At 47.6% G+C, this 19,417-nt stretch overlaps 1 protein-coding gene across 1 annotated transcript; it reads right to left on the bottom strand.

Annotated features, from left to right (window-relative positions):
• Nucleotides 1–9,600: 9,600 nt before the first annotated feature.
• On the bottom strand, nucleotides 9,601–18,622 carry hnf4b (hepatic nuclear factor 4, beta). Its single transcript, XM_084682880.1, is given in 11 exon segments — nucleotides 9,601–10,292; nucleotides 10,896–11,024; nucleotides 11,295–11,431; nucleotides 11,433–11,550; nucleotides 12,318–12,470; nucleotides 12,694–12,781; nucleotides 13,046–13,201; nucleotides 14,021–14,130; nucleotides 15,652–15,746; nucleotides 16,466–16,631; nucleotides 18,156–18,622. Coding segments are annotated over 11 exon segments (1,404 nt in total). The 5' UTR covers nucleotides 18,280–18,622; the 3' UTR covers nucleotides 9,601–10,164.
• Between the last annotated feature and the right edge of the window lie 795 nt (nucleotides 18,623–19,417).

The following is a 19,417-nucleotide window of genomic DNA, read 5'->3' as shown; positions in this document are numbered from 1 at the left end:
ATAGGGGCTGTTTTTTGTTGTTGTATATCTGTGTGTCTGTGTGTGTGTGTATGCATGTTTTTTGTAGATAATGGGTTTGTAGATAACAAGGTTATGAAAGTTGTCTCATTTAGCCCGAGGTTGAGTTAAAGAATGACTACACTTCAAGTAAGGGGGGAAGTAGCTCTAAGTCACAGTCCGTACATTGGAGAATTGGTGACAATCTGGTTAAATTTGAAAGAGGGAATGATCTTAGTCCATCCCAGATTATCAGATCATTCCGATCCTCAGATGCAGGCCTATTAGAGGTCACCAGAAGCAGTCATAAGAAGATTGGTGATGCGGCCTTTGTCAACTACCGCAAAACTATGGAACTCATTACCTATACATATTAGGGAAGCAAGCATGCTAGAAAAGTTGTAAAGACAGCTTAAAACTAGGGCTGTCAAAGTTAACGCAATCTCATTTTAACGTGACAAAAGAAAATAGAGCCGTTAACGCAGGTTTCTTTTTGACCCTGGGAATCACCTGTCGTAACATGATTTCGACTGCAGACGGTAGCTGAAGCGTTCGCAGCAGCGTTAGCAGCGTTAGCAGTAGCAGCAGCAGTGTTCGCTCCGGTGATATATGGCAGACAACACTCGCAAAAGAAGCGAGCAGGTGACTGGGTTCAACCACATATAAACTGTATTTTTCAATATTAAGGTCAATCTGTGGTTGCTTAAGTATATGAAGTATGTTTGAGTGAGATTTGAATATTATGGAACAGGATATCGTAATAGGCTATGAGACATGTCTTAAATGTATTTTATAATCCAGAATAAATCTAATTTTGTGAATGTTTATTGTACAGCAGTATAGTTTGTGAGTGAATAAAACTTCTTTACAATTTAAGTTGTGTTCCATCTGAACTTGTTATATGGACATTATCATCCAGTTAGGCGTATCTGAAGTTAAGTACACCCTGTTATTTTCACAAAGCAATTATTTATTGGGGTAACATTTTTGCAGATCAAATAGATTGAATAATTTTTGATCGTGATCGTGTATTTTTCGTATTTTATCACGATAAATCATATGAAATAATGCGATTCATCACAATAAATATTTTAATCGCTTGACAGCCCTACTTTAAACCTATTTTTTTAACAAAGAATTTTACTAATTTTATTTATTAGGTTTTTATTACTTTTATTATTTGTCTTATAGTTAAAAAAAAAAATAGATTTTATGTATAGCACCTTGAACTGCAATTCTTGTATGAAATGTGCTATATAAATAAAGTCTTATTATTATCCCCAGGCTGCCTGTTTCTGTCAGATGTAGCTCTGATTGGCCTGCTGTGGATGATGCGGTCACTCTGTGCGGTAGGTGGGACGCATACAGGAAGCTAAACTGGTGCATTGTGGATCCAGGAGAGTGTCAATACAGAAGTGACTGAACACACACCCCTGCCCTGTCAGATTAAACACAGCTTTCAACTCTGGCCCCCTGTCCCCACGTCACCTCACCGCTCCATGTTTGGTGTCTATTACATCTCAGCTCAGCCTAGAATTCCCCCAGAAAAAGAGAGTGAGAGAGAGAGAGAGAAAGAGAGTGAGATATTCTAGTCATCGGCCAACTGACATTGGCAGGGCTCTGCCTCAGTGTGAACATCAATAGATGCCCTGGACACCCTCTGCAGCCGTGGAAAGTGAATTAGAGTCTCGGGAGCGTAAAAAGTCCACTGTGACCCTGATGTTCTCTGTCCTTCCTCTAAACAGGCCCAAAATACTCCGGTAATGAGCTGGGTTTCTTTGGTGTCTGGACCACATGCTGGCCCTTAATGGCCCAACACACTGGCCCTCCCAATCCCCATAATGAATGCTGACCTCTAGTAGTGCTCACTTCCAAACACTGCAGTTGACTAGAGCCCATTCATTCTGTGCTTGGTGACTGATCAGAAGCCCTCTTCCCGGAAGAATCCGCGAATCAACACGGCTTTTGTTTTACTGAACTATGAGTCTTAATAAAGGTTTTGGCTGCAATTACAAAAGGAAGAAAATCCCCCCGCTCTGACATGATCAGGCCTGAAACAAAGCCTTCTTAGTGTCTAATCATTCACTGAGGCCAGGCCGCTGAGTCTGTGTGTTTTGTCGGCAGTTTCATGACTTGATGTTATAGCCTAGCAACAGAGAAACCGCAGCCCCTCACAACAACAAGGATGGCGTTTCAGGGGAGTATTCCAGGTAACGGGTTTAACAAACTCTGAGATTAACCCTGAACTCTGAGTTGAGTTACTCTAACATGAGAAACTCAGAAGATTCGGTTCCAGAAAAGCTGATATGAAGTTGTTAACTCAACTCTGAGTACGGCAACTCTGAGTTTAGCGCGTGCATGAATACTACCAAAAGACAACATCTATGGAGCTCCGATACTAGGATTCACCATGGCAACCGATGACAAAAAACGTTGTCCTACTTCACCACACTTTAGATATAAGTTTTATTATGTGTTCATGGTCAATCTGAGCACATATTCCAGAAAAAAAGCAACACGGCTGTAGCAGCGTGGACTTAATAAAGTAGCATGTTCAATGTTATATTACATATAAAAACATACTACGAACAGGTAGGTCTAATGCATATTTTGCTTATAGGCTACGCTTGTGATTGTAGCCTCGACGTCACCATGGTTTTAATCATATTCGACATGATACAAAGTTTAAATATCAATTGGTGCCTATTTCAACTTGTAGTAGCAGTTTCCCTCAACAGAATGCTTTTTATCAAAGGAGGATGATGATGATTAAGATGACGAAGAGATATTAATGACTGCTGCTGCAGAAATGGATGCAGAGAATGATGTATGGTAGCTACTGGTAGTTCTCTCTCCATGGAGCCTACTTTTATTTACAGGCTTTTTTTGTAACTGTCAGTTACACTGACATTATGAGAATAATGAATATAAAAACGATTTGCACATTCTGACAACAGGGCATGATAAACTGTATTTTTGAGATTATGAGATGTTCATTTGATGGCAGGTGAATTTTGCATGTGGAACAGTGAAATGTAGCTAATGTAATCTTGTGTTACAAGTAAATTAGTTGTGCAAACTGCACCTAGTGAAGAAAGTGCCAAGAGAAAAAAACTGACCAAGAGATGGTGTAGGCCTACTTAGGGTAGAAGAAACAAGGCTAATCTCGAAAAAGATTTACTGAAAAACCAGTTACCAGAGGATGCATGGTCACTGGTGATGTTAATTGTAGGAACAATAACCTTTATGAAAAGTTGAATTTTCTGAATTTCTATTTTGACCAAGAGATGGTGTACCAGGGCTGCCAACTTTTTCAAAAACCTTGGCGTGAGATTTGGTGCGAGGGACGAGCTTTCGCGAGCTTCACCCCCGTCCCCCCGTCCCCCCTCGATGTAACTCTCGTCTCTCGCCATGGAGTGGAGGGAGAGACAAGGCGGTGTACACGGCTGTTTGCGCGTCAATGTTGCTTCACTCCGTTAACCTGCGCGTCTTCCGTTAATGTTTACAACGTTAGATTGGCTACTTGTTTGGCGTTGCCTTTGCAGCGTGAGATACACAAGGTGTGGCGTGAGAGCATGAGAAATGGTTGAAATGCGTGTCACACGGCGAAACCGTGAGAGTTGGCAGCTCTGTGTACTTCGGGCAGAAAAATAAAAGCTGATCTTGTAAGGCTATCAACCTGCCCCAACCTTTCATATGGTAACATATGGAGTTACTGGATGGAGTCTCAACTTGATGGCTCTCATATCTCATTGTGTAATTTACTGTAGCATTGCGAGTCATGTTGATAAGTAAGGGTCAAGATTCTGGTGTGATTGTAGTTGTTCTTAAGGAATTGTGAAGCATTGTTCTGTGGATTATTGATCTCCTGAGACGTTCTCCTCAGCTCTAGCTTGTCCTACTCCTTCTTCCTCACCTCTTGCTTTCTAGCTCTGGTTTACAATAATCATGGTAGAGTAGGCATAAGAGTTAACATTCATTGACATCATTCATTTGCAATATGATACAAATTATTTAACCTTAATTTGACCATTCTTGCTCTGCTTTAACCCAAAAATCAAAATTGTCAAATAACTGTAATTCCATTGGTATTGGAATTATTTGGTTAATGTTAATACACTATTCAGTTTCCCATCTTCCTTCAAACCATAGGGGAATTAGTTTCGGTTGTTTGGCCAATATTGACCCCCTACAATGTTGAAATAGATATGCTGAAACGCCAAATTCAGGATGGTAGCCTACATCATGTAAATTGTAGGAATCATATGAATCATGTAAATTGTAGGAACAATAGCCAATAGACATAAGCTAAGCTACTCATTGTGATTTCTATTTGTAGGCAATGAAAAAGACCAAATACAATTTCAATTATTTGTATTTATTTCAGTACCCAAAAGCATTTGGTCAATTCTGAGTGCATGTCCACGGCATGTAGCGACGAAGGCCCAAGGGCTGAGCATGTTGCTAAAATAAATTACAGATTGTGACGCGAAACGGTAACGTTAACTTAGGTATTCATCAGGGAATTAAAGCACATCAAATCGCAATCTTAAAATCGTCTCCCAGCATATAACTAAGCAAATTAAATTTTGTTTGAGATCGCTCGGTTGAACCAGGAAATGATAGCCTATGCCGTGTCTGCCAAAGCTATCGGGCTCATAAAGTGGGAGGGGATCGGTAGAAACGCAGAGTTTGGCATGGAAAACCTGCCAGCGAGCAGGTTAGTTTCACGGAGTAAGTTACCATGGAAACTTACCTAAAGGTTTCGTTACCTCTCTTTCTGGAACGTGGAACTCAGAGTATGCCTCTTTTCAGGGTTAAACAACTCAAAGTTTTCCCTAAACCCGCTACCTAGAATACCCCCCTGGTGTTTCAGGATTAGCAGTGAGAAAAGCAGACCATGACCTCTCAGAGCAAGGCAGACTTTACTGCTCCCACACTAAGAACCCTCATCATAAGAATCACACATTATTTGACTCTGAGCAGGTGTCAGTTGGCATCACACTAACATTGAGCCCTACTATGGAAATACCATTAGAAGAACTGGAACTGAGGCTATGACTGCTTGAGGTCCATAACATCTGTCAGTTCTTCGACTGAGGAGAGAAATTATGATTTGTGGAGGACTGTCGACAACAGCAGAAAATCCATGTGTACATCCCTCATGCTATTAGCAGTAATTACTGTGGATGGAAACAAAGATAGACCTTCACGTTATGTTTTGGTATTAAAAACTAGACCACTGTGCATGTTGGGAGGCTGCTGGGTCAGACCTCTACCGTCGGCCATCCCTCATTAAACAGCTCCCTGATTGAAATTCAGGCGGTGGAAAGAGAGTCCCTCTGCCTGGATATATTTAGACGGCCTGGTTTCCTGTCATAAATCCATAACACAGAGAAGACTGCTGTCGGTTTGAACTACCTGAGAGAGGGAGCATTGGAAACATCTGGGCGGCATACCTCTCTTTCTCTCTCTCTCTCTCTCCCTCTCTCGCTCGCTCTCTCGCTCCCTCTCTCTCTTTCTCTCTCAGTAGAGTTGAACAATGCTGAAAGCTTCTACCTGAATGATGCCAATTCTCTTTTAGATTGCCTCACGCTGTATGATATGATGAGGGATGCAGCGTAAAAGTTTCCACGTCTCGAGAAGTGGCCGTCTTTTGATGCCAGTGAGTGTTGACATGATGCTGATCCTTGCCTGTCGGCAGTAGATGTTGACTAGCTACATCCTCAAATTTGGGTCATTACGGTCTTGCATCAGCGCTTTTGAGAAACCTTTCGGGGAGATGCAGGGGAGGGGGAGGATGTGGAAAACCCCCTGGTGAATGTGACGGATGAGAGCAAAGAGCTGATTGTGCCATGGCTCAGTGGTGTTGACTAAGTGAGAGCTGCCCTAGTGTCTCTCTGTCTCAGCTCTCCTCCCTGCCCTCTCAGGCGCCATGGAATAGTTGTGACAACGGCCAACTCCTTTGATTCCATGGTTTCATGGGTTTTTTGGTCTCCTGGCTGCCAGTTTTCGACCCACCCATTCTTTCCTACTTTCAAATCACTCCCCCCCTCTCTCTCTCTCTTTCTTTTCCTCACTCACTCACTCACTCACTCACTCACTCACTTACTCACTTACTCACTTACTCACTCGCTGTCTCTCTCTCTCTCTCTCTCTCTCTCTCTCTCTCTCTCTCTCTCTCTCTCTCTCTCTCTCTCTCTCTGTCTCTCTCTCTCTTTCTTTTTCTGTCTCTCTGTCTCTGTCTCTCTCCCTGTGCCTGTTGTCTGCGGCAGGACCCCGTCCTCTCCCTGCGTCTGCAGCTACATTGGGCTCAAAGGGAATTTGCCTCTCCCTTCCCCTGATTAACATAAAGACACATCTTAATGTTTTTTTTCTCTGGTCACCAGTTTTACAAGGCGCCTTTTGGCTTTGCAAGTCATTTGTAAGCAATTTATATGTGGTTTTGGCATGGTATTTTTTTGTGCATCTAAGGTTGAAAGAACCAGAAGGGATTCTTACACTGGTAACAAGGAGGGTATGGAGGTTTCACAAGCCGGAGAGGTTAGGGTTTAACCGTAATTGTTCCCGACTTCGTGACGACAGCTTGGATGGCAAGGATCAACTTCATGACGTTGGGTGGTGTGGCAAGCTTCTGATTCCGTACATACACGTATGCACATACACACACGCTCGCATGCACATACACACACACACTCACACACACACAGCTGTCTCACCACAAACCAGTGGAGTCAGGGGCCCCATCAGACCTGTGGTGTTCCAGTGCTTCAGCAGGAGAAACAGCAGTTGGCTCTGCTGCTCACCTTCTCGAGGTTGCGCAACGTCTGACACAGCAGATCCACGTGTCAGGCCAAATCCTGAGTATCTGGCTGTCAACGGTTCCAGAAGTGGACAGATGCTCGGAGTTGTTGCAGGAGTGATAGATACAGAGAAAACGTGTGGTGTGAAAGAACCAGGCCACGTCCTGTTTGAAGCCTGGCTTGACTCTTTCCTCATCCACGTTCCTCAGAACGCTCTCTAAAGTAGAACCAGAACCCTGGGAGATCCCAGCCTCCCAGAGTATCTGCTCTGGATGATATGTCAGCTGTGATGGATGGAGGTGAGGACGGAGGTGTAAGGACAGCCACATGCAGTCCGCTCCAGGGTTCGTCTCTCCCAAGAACCACACTCCTCCCTCATCACAGAGAAGGTCTGTGATTTGGCGCGCTGAGCGATGGCGGTTTACTCCATCTGAGAAGTGTGATGTGGCTGCCATGTGGCTGTGTGGACCCGATCGGTGTGTGGCGGTTCCTCCGGGAGACACAGCAGCTGTGCCGTCCACTCCCTTTTGCTGAACAGGAGGAAGTGTCCTTTTGCTGGACACCTGTTTCCTGAGGAGAGGAGAGCTGTCATTGTCTGTCCTCATTCACCAAAAATCCTTTTGAACATTTTCTGGGGACTGAGATGGTCTCAACAACTTCCAGGATGCAAATGTGGCTATCATGAGTTTAAGGATGTTCATTCCACTATATAAGAAACAGACACAAGTTTGTTTACACAATACATTTACAGATGGCTGAGTCATTAGGTACTTTCCGATAATCACCCCTCCTGTTTCCATGAATCCTGATTTTGGATAACTTCACTCCTCTTCCTCTTCTGCTGAGGTTGAGTTCAGGTCAGCCCAAATCTCTTCACCTGAATCCAAGGACCAGCGCTGCCTTGGAGCTTGGGCCTTGTTTGGGGCAGTAGGCCAAGTGTGGAGCTGCAGGAGGGCACAGGATTAGCAGAAGAGAGGGCCTGAGAAGCCGCAGGTTATAGTTCAATGATGTTGGCCGGGTAGCTGAAAGACCTGGTCTTTTGAGGATTTCTCAGAAGCAGCCCCACCCTACCAGCAGTTTTCCAACCAGGATGAGTTTGACGATAGGGTTGATGTGCTGTGGAAAAGGCCAGCTGCACCACAGAGGCAGGGAGGCTCAGAGGCTGCTGGGGAGCCAAGAGGCTGCAGGGCTGTGTGGAGGGAGTCGGGAAGAGCAGGGAGCCAGCTGGAGAGTGGAGGGAAACTTCTCCCTGCACGCTGAAAAACGACTTTTCATCACCAGTTAGTAGCCCAGGTCAGCCATGAAGGAAAAAACATTGATTTCCTCGACTGAAAGCAGGGGTGGTTTCTTTTTGAAACATCGAAAACAGCCTTTTACGGTGAACTTGGTCATCCATCTTCATATTTCTACACACCACTGCTGACGTATCCCACCATCTGCCTGCTTGTTGGCTCATGCTCGTAGTCGTCATTTTTCACATATCCAAAAACAATTGAAATAGCAGGAACATTTTAATACTTCCATTTTTGACACATCAGAAGGAATGAGGAAGGAGAATAAGATAGAACGTCTTCAGACTGTCTTCCACCAAAGCCCTGTTCTCTGTCTCCTTGGTGGGGCCCTGTATTAACAAACAGAGGCTTTATTACGGAAATGAATCACACTGACCTATGGTGGTGGTCGAAAGCCCAGGCCAAGCGCATTATGTATTCTGTCGGTGGACAGTAAACCCCAGGAACACTTCCACCCTGTGTTAAAAAAAGGAACTCCTGTCGTCGGCTTTCTCTCCTGCAATTCGGAGTAACAGGCCGAGATAGACATCAAGATGCATCTTCTATTGTGTCGTGTTAAACATTGACCGTGTTGAGTTTACAGGCTGGCATCGCCTGTCAGGCGCTGTGATAGGCTCCTTAGTGAGGGGTACGTGTTTTACATCACCACAGCGACAGTCTCGACAGAACACAGGGGTTAACGACACCTCGTTAACAACACCCTGTTTGGATTATAACCCCTGCTGTGGTAACAGTTGCCAGTGGGCACCAGGAGATAGAGAGGGGATCTGTTCCTCTATTCCTCACTCTATGTCTGTATCGCTTTGGTATTTGGGGTTGGAAAATAAACCAGAGGTGCACAGAGAGGGAGGGGGGGGTCTTTCATCAGGGAACCCCCCTGCTGTTGCCCGGGGATCTGATTCTGAGTCATAGTTGCTCCTCGGAGCCTCTCTCCTGACTGCCGTCTTAGCCCACTGACCGGGCCACCGTTGCCCATTCACTTGAACTCCACCGTCCAACCTGCAGCCCTGCCCCGTGAGGGGAGGAGAGAGGGACGAGAGAGGGACAAGGCCAGACACGAGGAGAGAGCGATGTGAAGGGGTCTATACGGGTCAAGGCTTTTGCGCATGCTAGCCTCATAACGCTTGTGCATTATGTAACACGGCAGCATGAAGTCTTTACGAAGGCATCATGGCTCCCAGATGAGGATCAGAACAGTTACTCTTTCACCCAAAGTACAAAGCATGGCTTGTGTATATGATCAGAACTGGTCTTCATAAAGTTCATCAAGTTAACGTCATTGTGACTTTGGAGAAGCCGACAGCGTTGTTATTGGTCATTTTTAAGGGCATGCTCGAGAAGGACATTTTGATCATTGTGTGTCGACTGGCTTTGTGTTGAGACAGGTTTTACGCTCGTACAGGCTTTGAGTGCCCTCTGCTGGTTGATCTGATATTCTACAGTCATTCAGTTTCAGTCTATACATGTGGCATGTTATAATGTGATTTCATAAATAAACAACCCATTCACAATGTTTTAAGCATTATTTTATCTATTAATACATTCGTTTTTTTCTTTTTGTATGAACAGTTGTCATGTTTTACAAAACTGACACTTTGATCATTTGACACAAAACTCATAAAGATTAGTCACCATTGCTTTACATGGCAGTCAATTGTGAGTGAATGTTAAACATCAGAATACGTTCCTGAGCAATGATTGAGAGCATGCATCCCATTCTCTGTGTGCCTTGGACAAATAATGTGGATAAGAAGGGATCAGTTAACAGTTTCAAAGTCCTTCTCGGGTTAGTAATGTCTATGGATCAGTCTCTACTCTCTCTGTTCATAGGCTGAAGTCACCATGCGTGGGCAGTAAGTTCATACAGGAAATGACACGCATATATATATATATATATATGTACACATGTGCAATGTCCGGTATGTGGTTCACGTGTGCGTGTGTCTGCATTTGTGTGTGGGTGTGTTCGTGTATGTGCGTGTGTGTGTGTATTCGAGTGTGTGTATAAACTGGATGTCCGTCTGTGTGCGTCTGCTCTCTGGCTGAGTTGCTCCGCTTGCTCGGTCTGGTTCTCAGAGGCAAGAGTGGACCGTTGCCATGGACATGCCATGGGCAGACTCTGCGGGCATGTCTGCTCCCTCCCCGAGGCCGTACACCTCCGTGCCAGGTTGCGTGGGCACCAGGGGAACCATTGGCAGAGCTGCGGGACAGAGAGACAAGGCAACAACACTTGGGTTAGACGGCCCGAGAACGACTGACGACTGATGGCAACTGCCTTATGCTATACCCATGAAGAGTCATCTATCTATTAGGGCGAGAACGGACCGGCGGAGGAGATGGATACAGACACAAGTATGGAGGTGGTCATGAGGGACATTATCAGCGTCCAGCCGGCGAGCTCAGAGTGGCAGGAGGTGAGGACCAGGGCTGGGCTCGAGGGGTTCCGACAGAGCTGGGCCTGTGTATGAGCTGCTGTGGTTCAGCTACTGGGACAGCCTAGGGACTGCTCAGGAACTGTAAGCCGAGCAGTCCTGTCGAATGGCTTGAAAGCAACGTCTGAGCTTACAGAGATCTGGGTCCTCACCTCGCACAAATTTGGGAGGAGAAATATATCTGCCACATGCAGATTGTCCTGCCTGGTTACACCTTTCATCAGTTCATAGCTATGTCCCGTTTATTCATGAACCCATTTACCCAATAAAACGTGATTTTGCCATGGTCTTTGAACAGGGTCAGTGTAAAATGTATGTTAACGTGTCTTGGTGTCTAAATGTACAAAAGTGAATAATCGGCCGACACTCACATGTGGGAACAGGTAAGATGACGGAGGTGAAGTTGCTTGGCAACTCGGTGTGTATCCCTAGCATGCCTTGGGTCAGGGTGGGGGCCGGGGCGGGGGCGGGTGGGAACACCAGCGCATCAGGAGGCGAGCCTACAGAGCGAGGCAGGGGAAAAGATGCTGAACATGCTCAACATGGTCCTCCATGTCTCGCTGTACAGACACCATACCCATCCCAGACCAGACACACATCCTAGATACCCACCCCACTCTTATGGCACGCCCAAACTCGCGCTTGGGCCTGTTTCAATGGCTACCCCGATCACCTCAGGATCCACTGGCCTCAATGTTGTCCGACCACAAAGCCACAGCCCAGGATCAAAGTAGTATCCAGGAGTCGAAGACAAGGCGAGAGGGTCTTACCTGTATGAGAGCCATGCCCCACGACCGCCCCCTCCCCCAGCAGCATCTCCTGCAGCAGGCTGTCCACCCTGGCCTCCCCCAGGAGCCGGGCCAGCTGCAGAGTCTCCACCATGTGCCAGGCCACGCTCTGCAGGGGGCAGCATGAGGAGCAGCTCCCCGAAGCGCCCCCTCTGTTCACAGGTGGCCTCGTCCAGGAGCACCTGGACCTGGAAACGCAGCTGACGCACCGCCTGGGGGCTTTCCAGCCCCGGGCAGTCTGGCATACACACACACACACACACACACATATACATATGCACGCACATATACACATACATACACACACACACACACACGCACATATACATATACACGCACATATACATTTACACATACACATACATACACACACGCACAGACAGACACATATACATACACAGACACGGACAAACACACACACACACACACACAGAGACACAAGCACACACATTGTTGATTCACAAACAAATCAAAGAATAGAAGCTACAGAAGCATTATTGTCAGGTTGGTTCAAAGTTAGAGATCTGGGTCGTTGGGGGACAGTACTGGGAGCAGATGTGTTTATGTCTGTCTCAGACTAACTGTCTCAGACAGGGTGGACTGTTACTTTGCTAGTCATGCCAGTTTGTCTCCTGGCCCTCTGGCCTGACCCTGGCGCTATAGTCACTGGCCATAAAGCCCAGCAGCCAGCCAGCCGGCCAGCCAGCCACCTCAACTTGCTAGCCAGCCAGCCAGTCAGACTGGGTTCCAGCCTGCCTAGACCACTAATATGAATAGCTTTCCCAGGAGCACGGTAAAACACCACCGCCTAAACAAACCAGTAGGTGCCAAGAACAAAGAGTGGGAGAGTCCCCTTGAGAGAGCAACCAACATTTCAAAAGGTTCCTGGCAGACTGTTCTCCCTTGTCTGAGAGAGACGGAGAGAGAGACAGAGAGAGAGAGACAGAGAGAGAGAGAGGAGTCAGGGAGGAGGGCCGACCTCCAGTGAACTGCGGACCAACCGACCTGGGGCGAAGAACACGATGGTTCTGAGGCAGGCAAACTCGCTGTCTGTGATGTTGAGCTCTCGAAGAGGCCTGACCAACTCCTCCAGGATGCGCGCTGCTACTCTGGAAATTTCCACCTCCGGACTATTCACCGGAATCACAAAGTCATTACCTGAGGAGAAGACACACGGAGTGCAATCAAGTCATACGCAATAGAAGTACTTACGAAAGTATGTTTGACTTGATGTTCATCATTTACTATAAGTGTGACAGATGCATCACATCCCAGTTAAGCTGAGCGTAGTCCATCAGGCTGAAAACACGAGGGGGTAAGCACTGTGTTCGTATGGGAAGGTCCTTGAACGGGCAAGTGATCTCTGTCTCGGGGGCCTCACCTAGGAGGATGATGTCATCGTAGGCCAGGGAGCGTCGAGCGACCCCCAGGATGAGGTGTTCCGCAGAGTGTGCTCGCAACAGAGCTACCTGCACACAGGCACAGCAGGGACAACCAGGCTACAAAGACTGCTGCTTCAGCAGGATCACAGCGTATGCCAAGAAGTGGACCACAAACAACACGACGACAGCTGGTAAAGGCCACCGTCTACCGATCTACCTGCTCACGCCAAACACTGTATCCTAGCAACAGAACTAATCCTTGAGTAACTCGGCTGTCTGCAGCAGCCACATAGCACAATGCCACTCAGGGCTGGTAAGACCCAGCGTCGACGCTCTGTCGCTCGTCCGTACCCTGTCGTCCATGGGGAGGCTGCAGAAGTCGGGGATGCGCTTAGCCCACTCCACCAGCAGGAGGAGCTGCTGCTTCATGGACTCGCACACGTCCCCCACCTGGGCCATCTTCTTGGTGTTGATGTCACAGCTCATAGGTGAGGTCAGGGCTGAGAACTGAGAGTGGCACACCGTAATGAGAGGCTGCACTGTGGCCAGAGGTGTGGCTGTAATGTGGGAATGAACTGAGATGGATAGGGGAGGTGGTGGTGGAGGTGCTGGTGTAGGGGGGGCGGCGGGGGGGGGGGGGGGGGTGTGAGGTGAGGGCAGCTGTGACAGTCGTGAAGGGCAGAGCAGGCAGAGGCAAGTCGGGGGAAGGTATTGCACGGTAACAAGAGACATTCCTAATCATTAAGAGAGAGAGAGAGTGTGGGAGATGAGAAATGGAGGTCTCTCTTTGTCTCTCTTTCTGTCCACAACGCTGCTGAAAGTTGATTACAGCCCTGAGGCCCTCTCACTGCCTATTTTTAGAGAGATACCGACGTCTTACCAATGGAAAACAGACCGGTCTCATTTTGTGGTTCATTTGTCAATCATCCAATTAATTTCAGCACATTCCTTTCAAATGCAAAAAGAAGATATCTGGTTGTTATTATGCATTTGAAGCCAATTGAACACTGGCACACAATCCCAGCCCCGGCACCGCAATTAACTAGGCTGTGATCAGATGGAGGGAGTCTCTCAGGGCAATTTTGCAATTTCAAAGAAGTAACTGAATCCAGGCAGCCGCTCCAATCTCCAGGGAGGGGTAATGGCCGTCTGTCTAAAGTGCAGCCTGTATCCTCGAATCCATCTCTGGCCTTTATCTGAGCACTTCTCAGAAGTAGATAAGGGAGTGCTCTCTGAGCCGGATGGGAAACGGGGGCCCGGGCAGCACTTTGAGGCCGTGAAACAAGTATGTGGAAGAAGAGGAGGTTTGAGGAGGCTGCGGGGTACCTGGTGGCCGCTGGCAGCCTCGGCCTGCAGCAGCATGCTGATGGACAGGGTGCCCCCCCCCTGCCCCTCGACCCTGCGGCTGCTGATGCGGTCGCGCTCGTTCTGAACAGCTGGGGGGGAGAGAGAGAGAGAGAGAGAGAGAGAGAGAGAGAGAGAGAGAGAGAGACAGAGACAGAGACAGAGACAGAGACAGAGACAGAGACAGAGACAGAGACAGAGACAGAGACAGAGACAGAGACAGAGACAGAGACAGAGACAGAGAGGGGGGTTATCGGGAGGTGTCAGGAAAGTCTATGGAAGAACAAGCTAACGTGTATGATGTATTTATCTGTGTATATATATATGTGTAGATATACATGGCAATAATCATTAAACATTGCCGTGACTTGCACCCGTAAACATGTTTCACAAATGGTGTCTCCTTTCTCTCATTATAAGGGAAAGAGCTGTCCTCTCTCAACCAGATGTGAGAAGAGAAATCCTACATTTTGTTCAATCCCTCCTAATTCACTCCCTCACTCTTCCTCTGTTACCTGTCCTACATACTGTACATCAAGCATCTCCAAAACCAACATTCCAGAACCTACTGTGATACATTGTTAGGCAAAGGAGTGTGTGTTTGTACATCATGTGGATTGTGTCCAGCAGAGCACCCTGTCTCAAAGTGACCCAGGCTTTCTCAGTGCCATTAGAGGGAGAGCAGGCGGCCTGGATGACCTCAGCCTGATTCCAGTCTGCCCCCACAAAGTCAGACAACAAGCCCCAGTCTCCAAGCAATCAGTCATCACTGCTGTCCTCTCAGTGGCCAATCAGAAACCTATTAATCAAACTGGAGCAGGAGAGGGAGAGAGTCTCTGCGTGGCTCGGTGTGATGATGTCACAAATGAGTTCTCTATGGAACATCAGTTGGCTGATAGATTGGACTTGGCTCAGGACAGTTGGTTGGGGGATGTAAAAATAATAGCTGGTTAAGAGTGGTCTGTTCGAGTGAGATGCAATTTGTTACCCTTCCTTTTATAGACTGCGCAAGAGCATTTGACATCAAAGACTTTGCAGTTAGGGCTGATTCCGTTTTGCTGTTACATCACATTCCCCTGGATTTCTTTGGGGGGGGGGGGGGGCGGAGCGTGTCTCTCTTGAAAAGGGCAGAGCAAATATGTTCCCATACTCAACCATGTTAATTATTCATGTGAGCAGGCCATACATTGCTCCTGTAGACTGAGCTCTCTCTCCTGGTTATCTATGGCAGCCAGAGGGAGATAAGCCCGACAGAGCATGGCAAACACTCACTCAAGTCCGTATTTCTCAAGAGAGACGTGTGGATCTGGTTGGCCATACGTTCTGGTGTACATACAGGCTACCTCTTCCAGATCCCCGTAACCCCTCTGTTGACAGGCCCTCTGTCCTGCCAAGCCCAATACCCACTCCTCAGCCCAGGACTTTGTGCACCACTTGGGTAAATATTGTGATTTGTCAACTTGTGCATGTACCAATGTGTGTGGGTTTTTATGGTGCGGCATCATCGACATGTGTCAGTCGTTGATGCCAGCGATGACAGCATTGATCCTAAGGGTCGCACGTTGAGGTGCACGTCATGAAGTGTAATAGGACAGCAACGGCAGGAATCCCACCTTCCTTCCTCATGCCGGCTCTGAAACACTTCCGCAGTCTGCAGTAACGACACTGGTTTCTCTTGTCTTTGTCCACCACACACTGCCTGCCGAACCTGACAAATCAAAAACAACACACACACCAACTTAGACAGTGGAAGACAGGATATAGTCATAGGAAGTGATGACAATCAGACACTCGGGGACCAGGTAACTGTGATGGCTTCTGATCAGTCACTGTGGATTATAGTGAGCGGGGAGACGTGTATGAACAAGCCCCAGTCACACTGAAAGGACACATTCTGTGGTCCTGTAACCTGCAAAATGAAAACTCCTATAGTCCACCTACTCTGGCTGGGCTAGGGCTACTTCTCACATGAGGGAGGGAAAGCGAACAGCTATATCTCACCATTGACTCTGCATCCTCAGTCATTGTATTTAGGTTATTGCCTCCTTGCCTGGACAGATCCCAAAGACAGTGGCCCTGAAGTGAGTTTTCTATTCTTAGATTTTTTGCTACTTCCATCCATACGTCTCGCTTGACAATAGGTGACAACTTTACCACCATTCAGCATCAGCGATTGATTGAACACCTTGAAAGAAACAACTTCTCAGTCAAAGTGTCAGTGGCGTTATATTACATACCCACGCTTCATCAAAAGGCAGGCTCGATTCAACAACAAACGAGCAAGGTACACACAACAAGTTCTTCCCATTCCGCCGCTAGTGGAATGAGCCCTGCTTGGAACGCCGTGGCGCTGCGCGGCAGGTCCGACTGAACGCCGGGCCAGCCGGGCTGAGTGGATGGGTCTGCCTGCGTCGGTGTGGGGCTCACCTGCAGGTGTAGGCGTGGTTCTTGCGCACGCTCCTCCTGAAGAAGCCCTTGCAGCCGTCGCAGCTGGAGGCGCCGTAGTGCTTCCCCGTGGCCCTGTCCGCGCAGATGGAACACGAGCTCCCGTGGGTGTGGCTCGGCCGGGGGGAGGGCTCCGGCTGCAACGGCTCTGTCGTTCACAACACAACAGAGACGTGACGTCGAGTGTTTTGGACGCGCTGTTGCTTTTCTCTCCCTCTCCCCCGAAAAACTTGGGAGACAGAGACGCGTCAGGCAGCGTGTTCGTCATCTCCGCCTCGGGCGAACATTAGGCGGCTTGGAGATGTGGCCTTGCAGGGGGGCGCTGGTACTTTGTACAGAGCGGGCTCCCATTGTTTCTCTCCGGTGATGAATAAATAAACATGTGTGAGGCCGCGCTAACAAGCCCCAACAGCACTGTGTCTGAGTTTGATCGCTCAGCCGAGAGACGAGCATCGCAGCGTGGCAGCGTGCAGATAAGCACCAGCTCACAGCCAATCATTAATCACCCCAATCATCAGCCAAGGGCTTTAATGAAACCTGCTCCAACTCTGTGAAGAAGAAGAACCTTGTTCACACAAAGACACCCCTTCCCTCAGACAAAAACGTGTTGATTGTGAGCCGTGGCCAAAGGAATAATCAGGGGGTGTTGTTTGACATGCCTGGAGAAAGGGGGGGGGGGGGGGGTGATGGTGCTCACAGGCAGAGATATCACAGCTCCGAGGCCACTGGCTGCCAGGCTCATTGGCCTCTGAGGAGCACTGCTGCTTATTACTGAGAGGAACAGGAAACTCCCCATTCAATTAAAGCAGTTACAGGTCAGTGGCAAGCCAAAGTCCACCACCGCTCTCTGGCTAATTTTACACTAGGAACTACGCTTTAATTCAATCTCCCTCGGTGTTGCTCTAAATTGTGTCCTGTCAGTATTCGATCGCTGCAGGATTGTCTCTCTTAAAACCACTGACCGTCAAATGCACTCTGGTGGCGTAGTGATCCGGCTCTAGCATGGACAATGCCCTGCGGCTGTAATGTATGTAAATTACACACTTAGAGTAGGGAGACGAGGCAGCCAGGGATTACAATTGAACATGGAGAATGCTTTCTGTGGTCAAAGATCAGTGAGATTAAATTAAGAGATTAGACTACATCTGCCGCACAGTTATCTGTGGAGAAGTGAAAAGCATCTTCTTTCAAAGTGCTGTAGAAAAGGAGCTGCTTCAGCGGAACAGACTCTTAATGATAGCGACAAAAATATGATTAGAAGAGAGGTAAGTGGAGGAAGATGGAGGTCTTTAGAAATCTTCAGCCACTCTTTCTGCGTAACAACTGCATCTGCAGCCTTTTGTGGGCCGGTGTTATTGCAAAGACATCAGTCCACCGCATTTTTGTGCTCGTGCCATGAGAAAATGACCTAACAAATTCCTATCTGTGTGAGAGAAATCAAACCACTGGACCACACAGGCCCTGTGAGCCCCCATAGAAGTCTGACCATCAGGGAGTAAGACATTAAGAAATACTTTTACATTTAAGAGAAAGTTAAACAACGTGTTAGTTCTTCATGAACATGGGGTATTCTGTAATGTGTGTGTCATGTCTTTGGGCGATCCTCTGGCAAACCTGTGTCTGGGCCTTGTAGTCCACCAGAGAGTAACCCAGTTGGAGGAGGGGACCGTACCTGCCATAGCGCTCCCTACGGGGAACACCCTCAGGTTGTCAAACTCCAGTAGGGTGTAGGAGGGGTCCAGGGTAGGGCTGTAGTCTGAGGAGTCCAGGTCCAACACGGTCCCAGTCATCTTCATGGTGGACACGGTCTGTCAGCGAGTCTGAACAGGCCTAGACGCAGAGGAAACAGAGGGTGTCTTCCTGCTTGTCCAGAGAATGAATGTGCTCTCGCTCATTGCGTAATAGACCCCCCTGTTACCGCTCCAGTCTTTTTCCTCCTTTTAATTCTGGTCTTTTTGCTTTGTGTTCAGTTCTGTGTCATTTATAGTCCTGCTTTTCCCATCCCATCATCTGGTACCATGAAGTTTCCCTGATTGAACAATGTTGTATCCTTCGGTAAGTATTGGACTAGTTATTCCAGATCAAGGTGACAGAGTCTAACAGTTCAGAGCAGTCAGAGTGAAAGAGAGACAGAGATTCGGCCCACTGTCTGTTTGCTAGGCTCTTATCAGACTCTGGCATATAGAGGGGGAGGGTGTGCAAGCAGGTAAACACGAATCACTGTGAAGAACAAAAACAGCATACACAGTCATGTAGGCAGATCAGTCATTATGGCGCTAACTATCTTTATCACCTCCACGATGACTAAACAAGGAAACACAAAACCCAAAGTGTGACCAAAGGTTGCGGTTATTGCCTTTTGTTGAAGGCTTCTTGGGCAATGCCTCGTTTTTCTTTTCATTACCACTGATAAATACTTGATATGGTCTAACCGAGTGGACACAACTGGTACAGTAGCCTATACAGTAGCAGTGCTACTACATACTCCACCACTGGGGGCAGGGATAGACAGCTCTATGTTTTGTTAGTTCCAGCAGCCTCTATGGACTCCCTAAGTGTGTATCTGTTTGATCATGGAGAGGGGCCTGTTTGTTCACCTTTGGCCGCGTGGGGAGTGTGCCATCAGCTGGTTTGAGGTATCGATCAGAGATAGTGATAAGAGGAGTTTGTAAATAAAACGATACCCCAGGCCCCGATAATACACATAGCACTCACACTGAAGGTCTACTTGCTGTACAGTCAATTTTAACAGTATATAAACAAAGCTCACACATGTTCTGGTGGATACCATGCTACTGAATACTGGTATGTTGTGTGAACATTGTCTGGGGAAAAGGAGCTCCCTTTTGAGTGTTAAAGTCTGGAACAAAGCAGTGGCCGGTAAAGTCCTTCATCTATTTTTCATCCAAAAACGGACATGACATCTCATATTAA

The sequence above is a fragment of the Hypomesus nipponensis genome, chromosome 19, assembly GCF_054491055.1.
Source record: "Hypomesus nipponensis isolate SF chromosome 19, ASM5449105v1, whole genome shotgun sequence".
In the NCBI taxonomy this organism is placed as follows: Eukaryota; Metazoa; Chordata; class Actinopteri; order Osmeriformes; family Osmeridae; genus Hypomesus; species Hypomesus nipponensis.
This window is presented reverse-complemented; position numbering and strand designations above follow the sequence as displayed.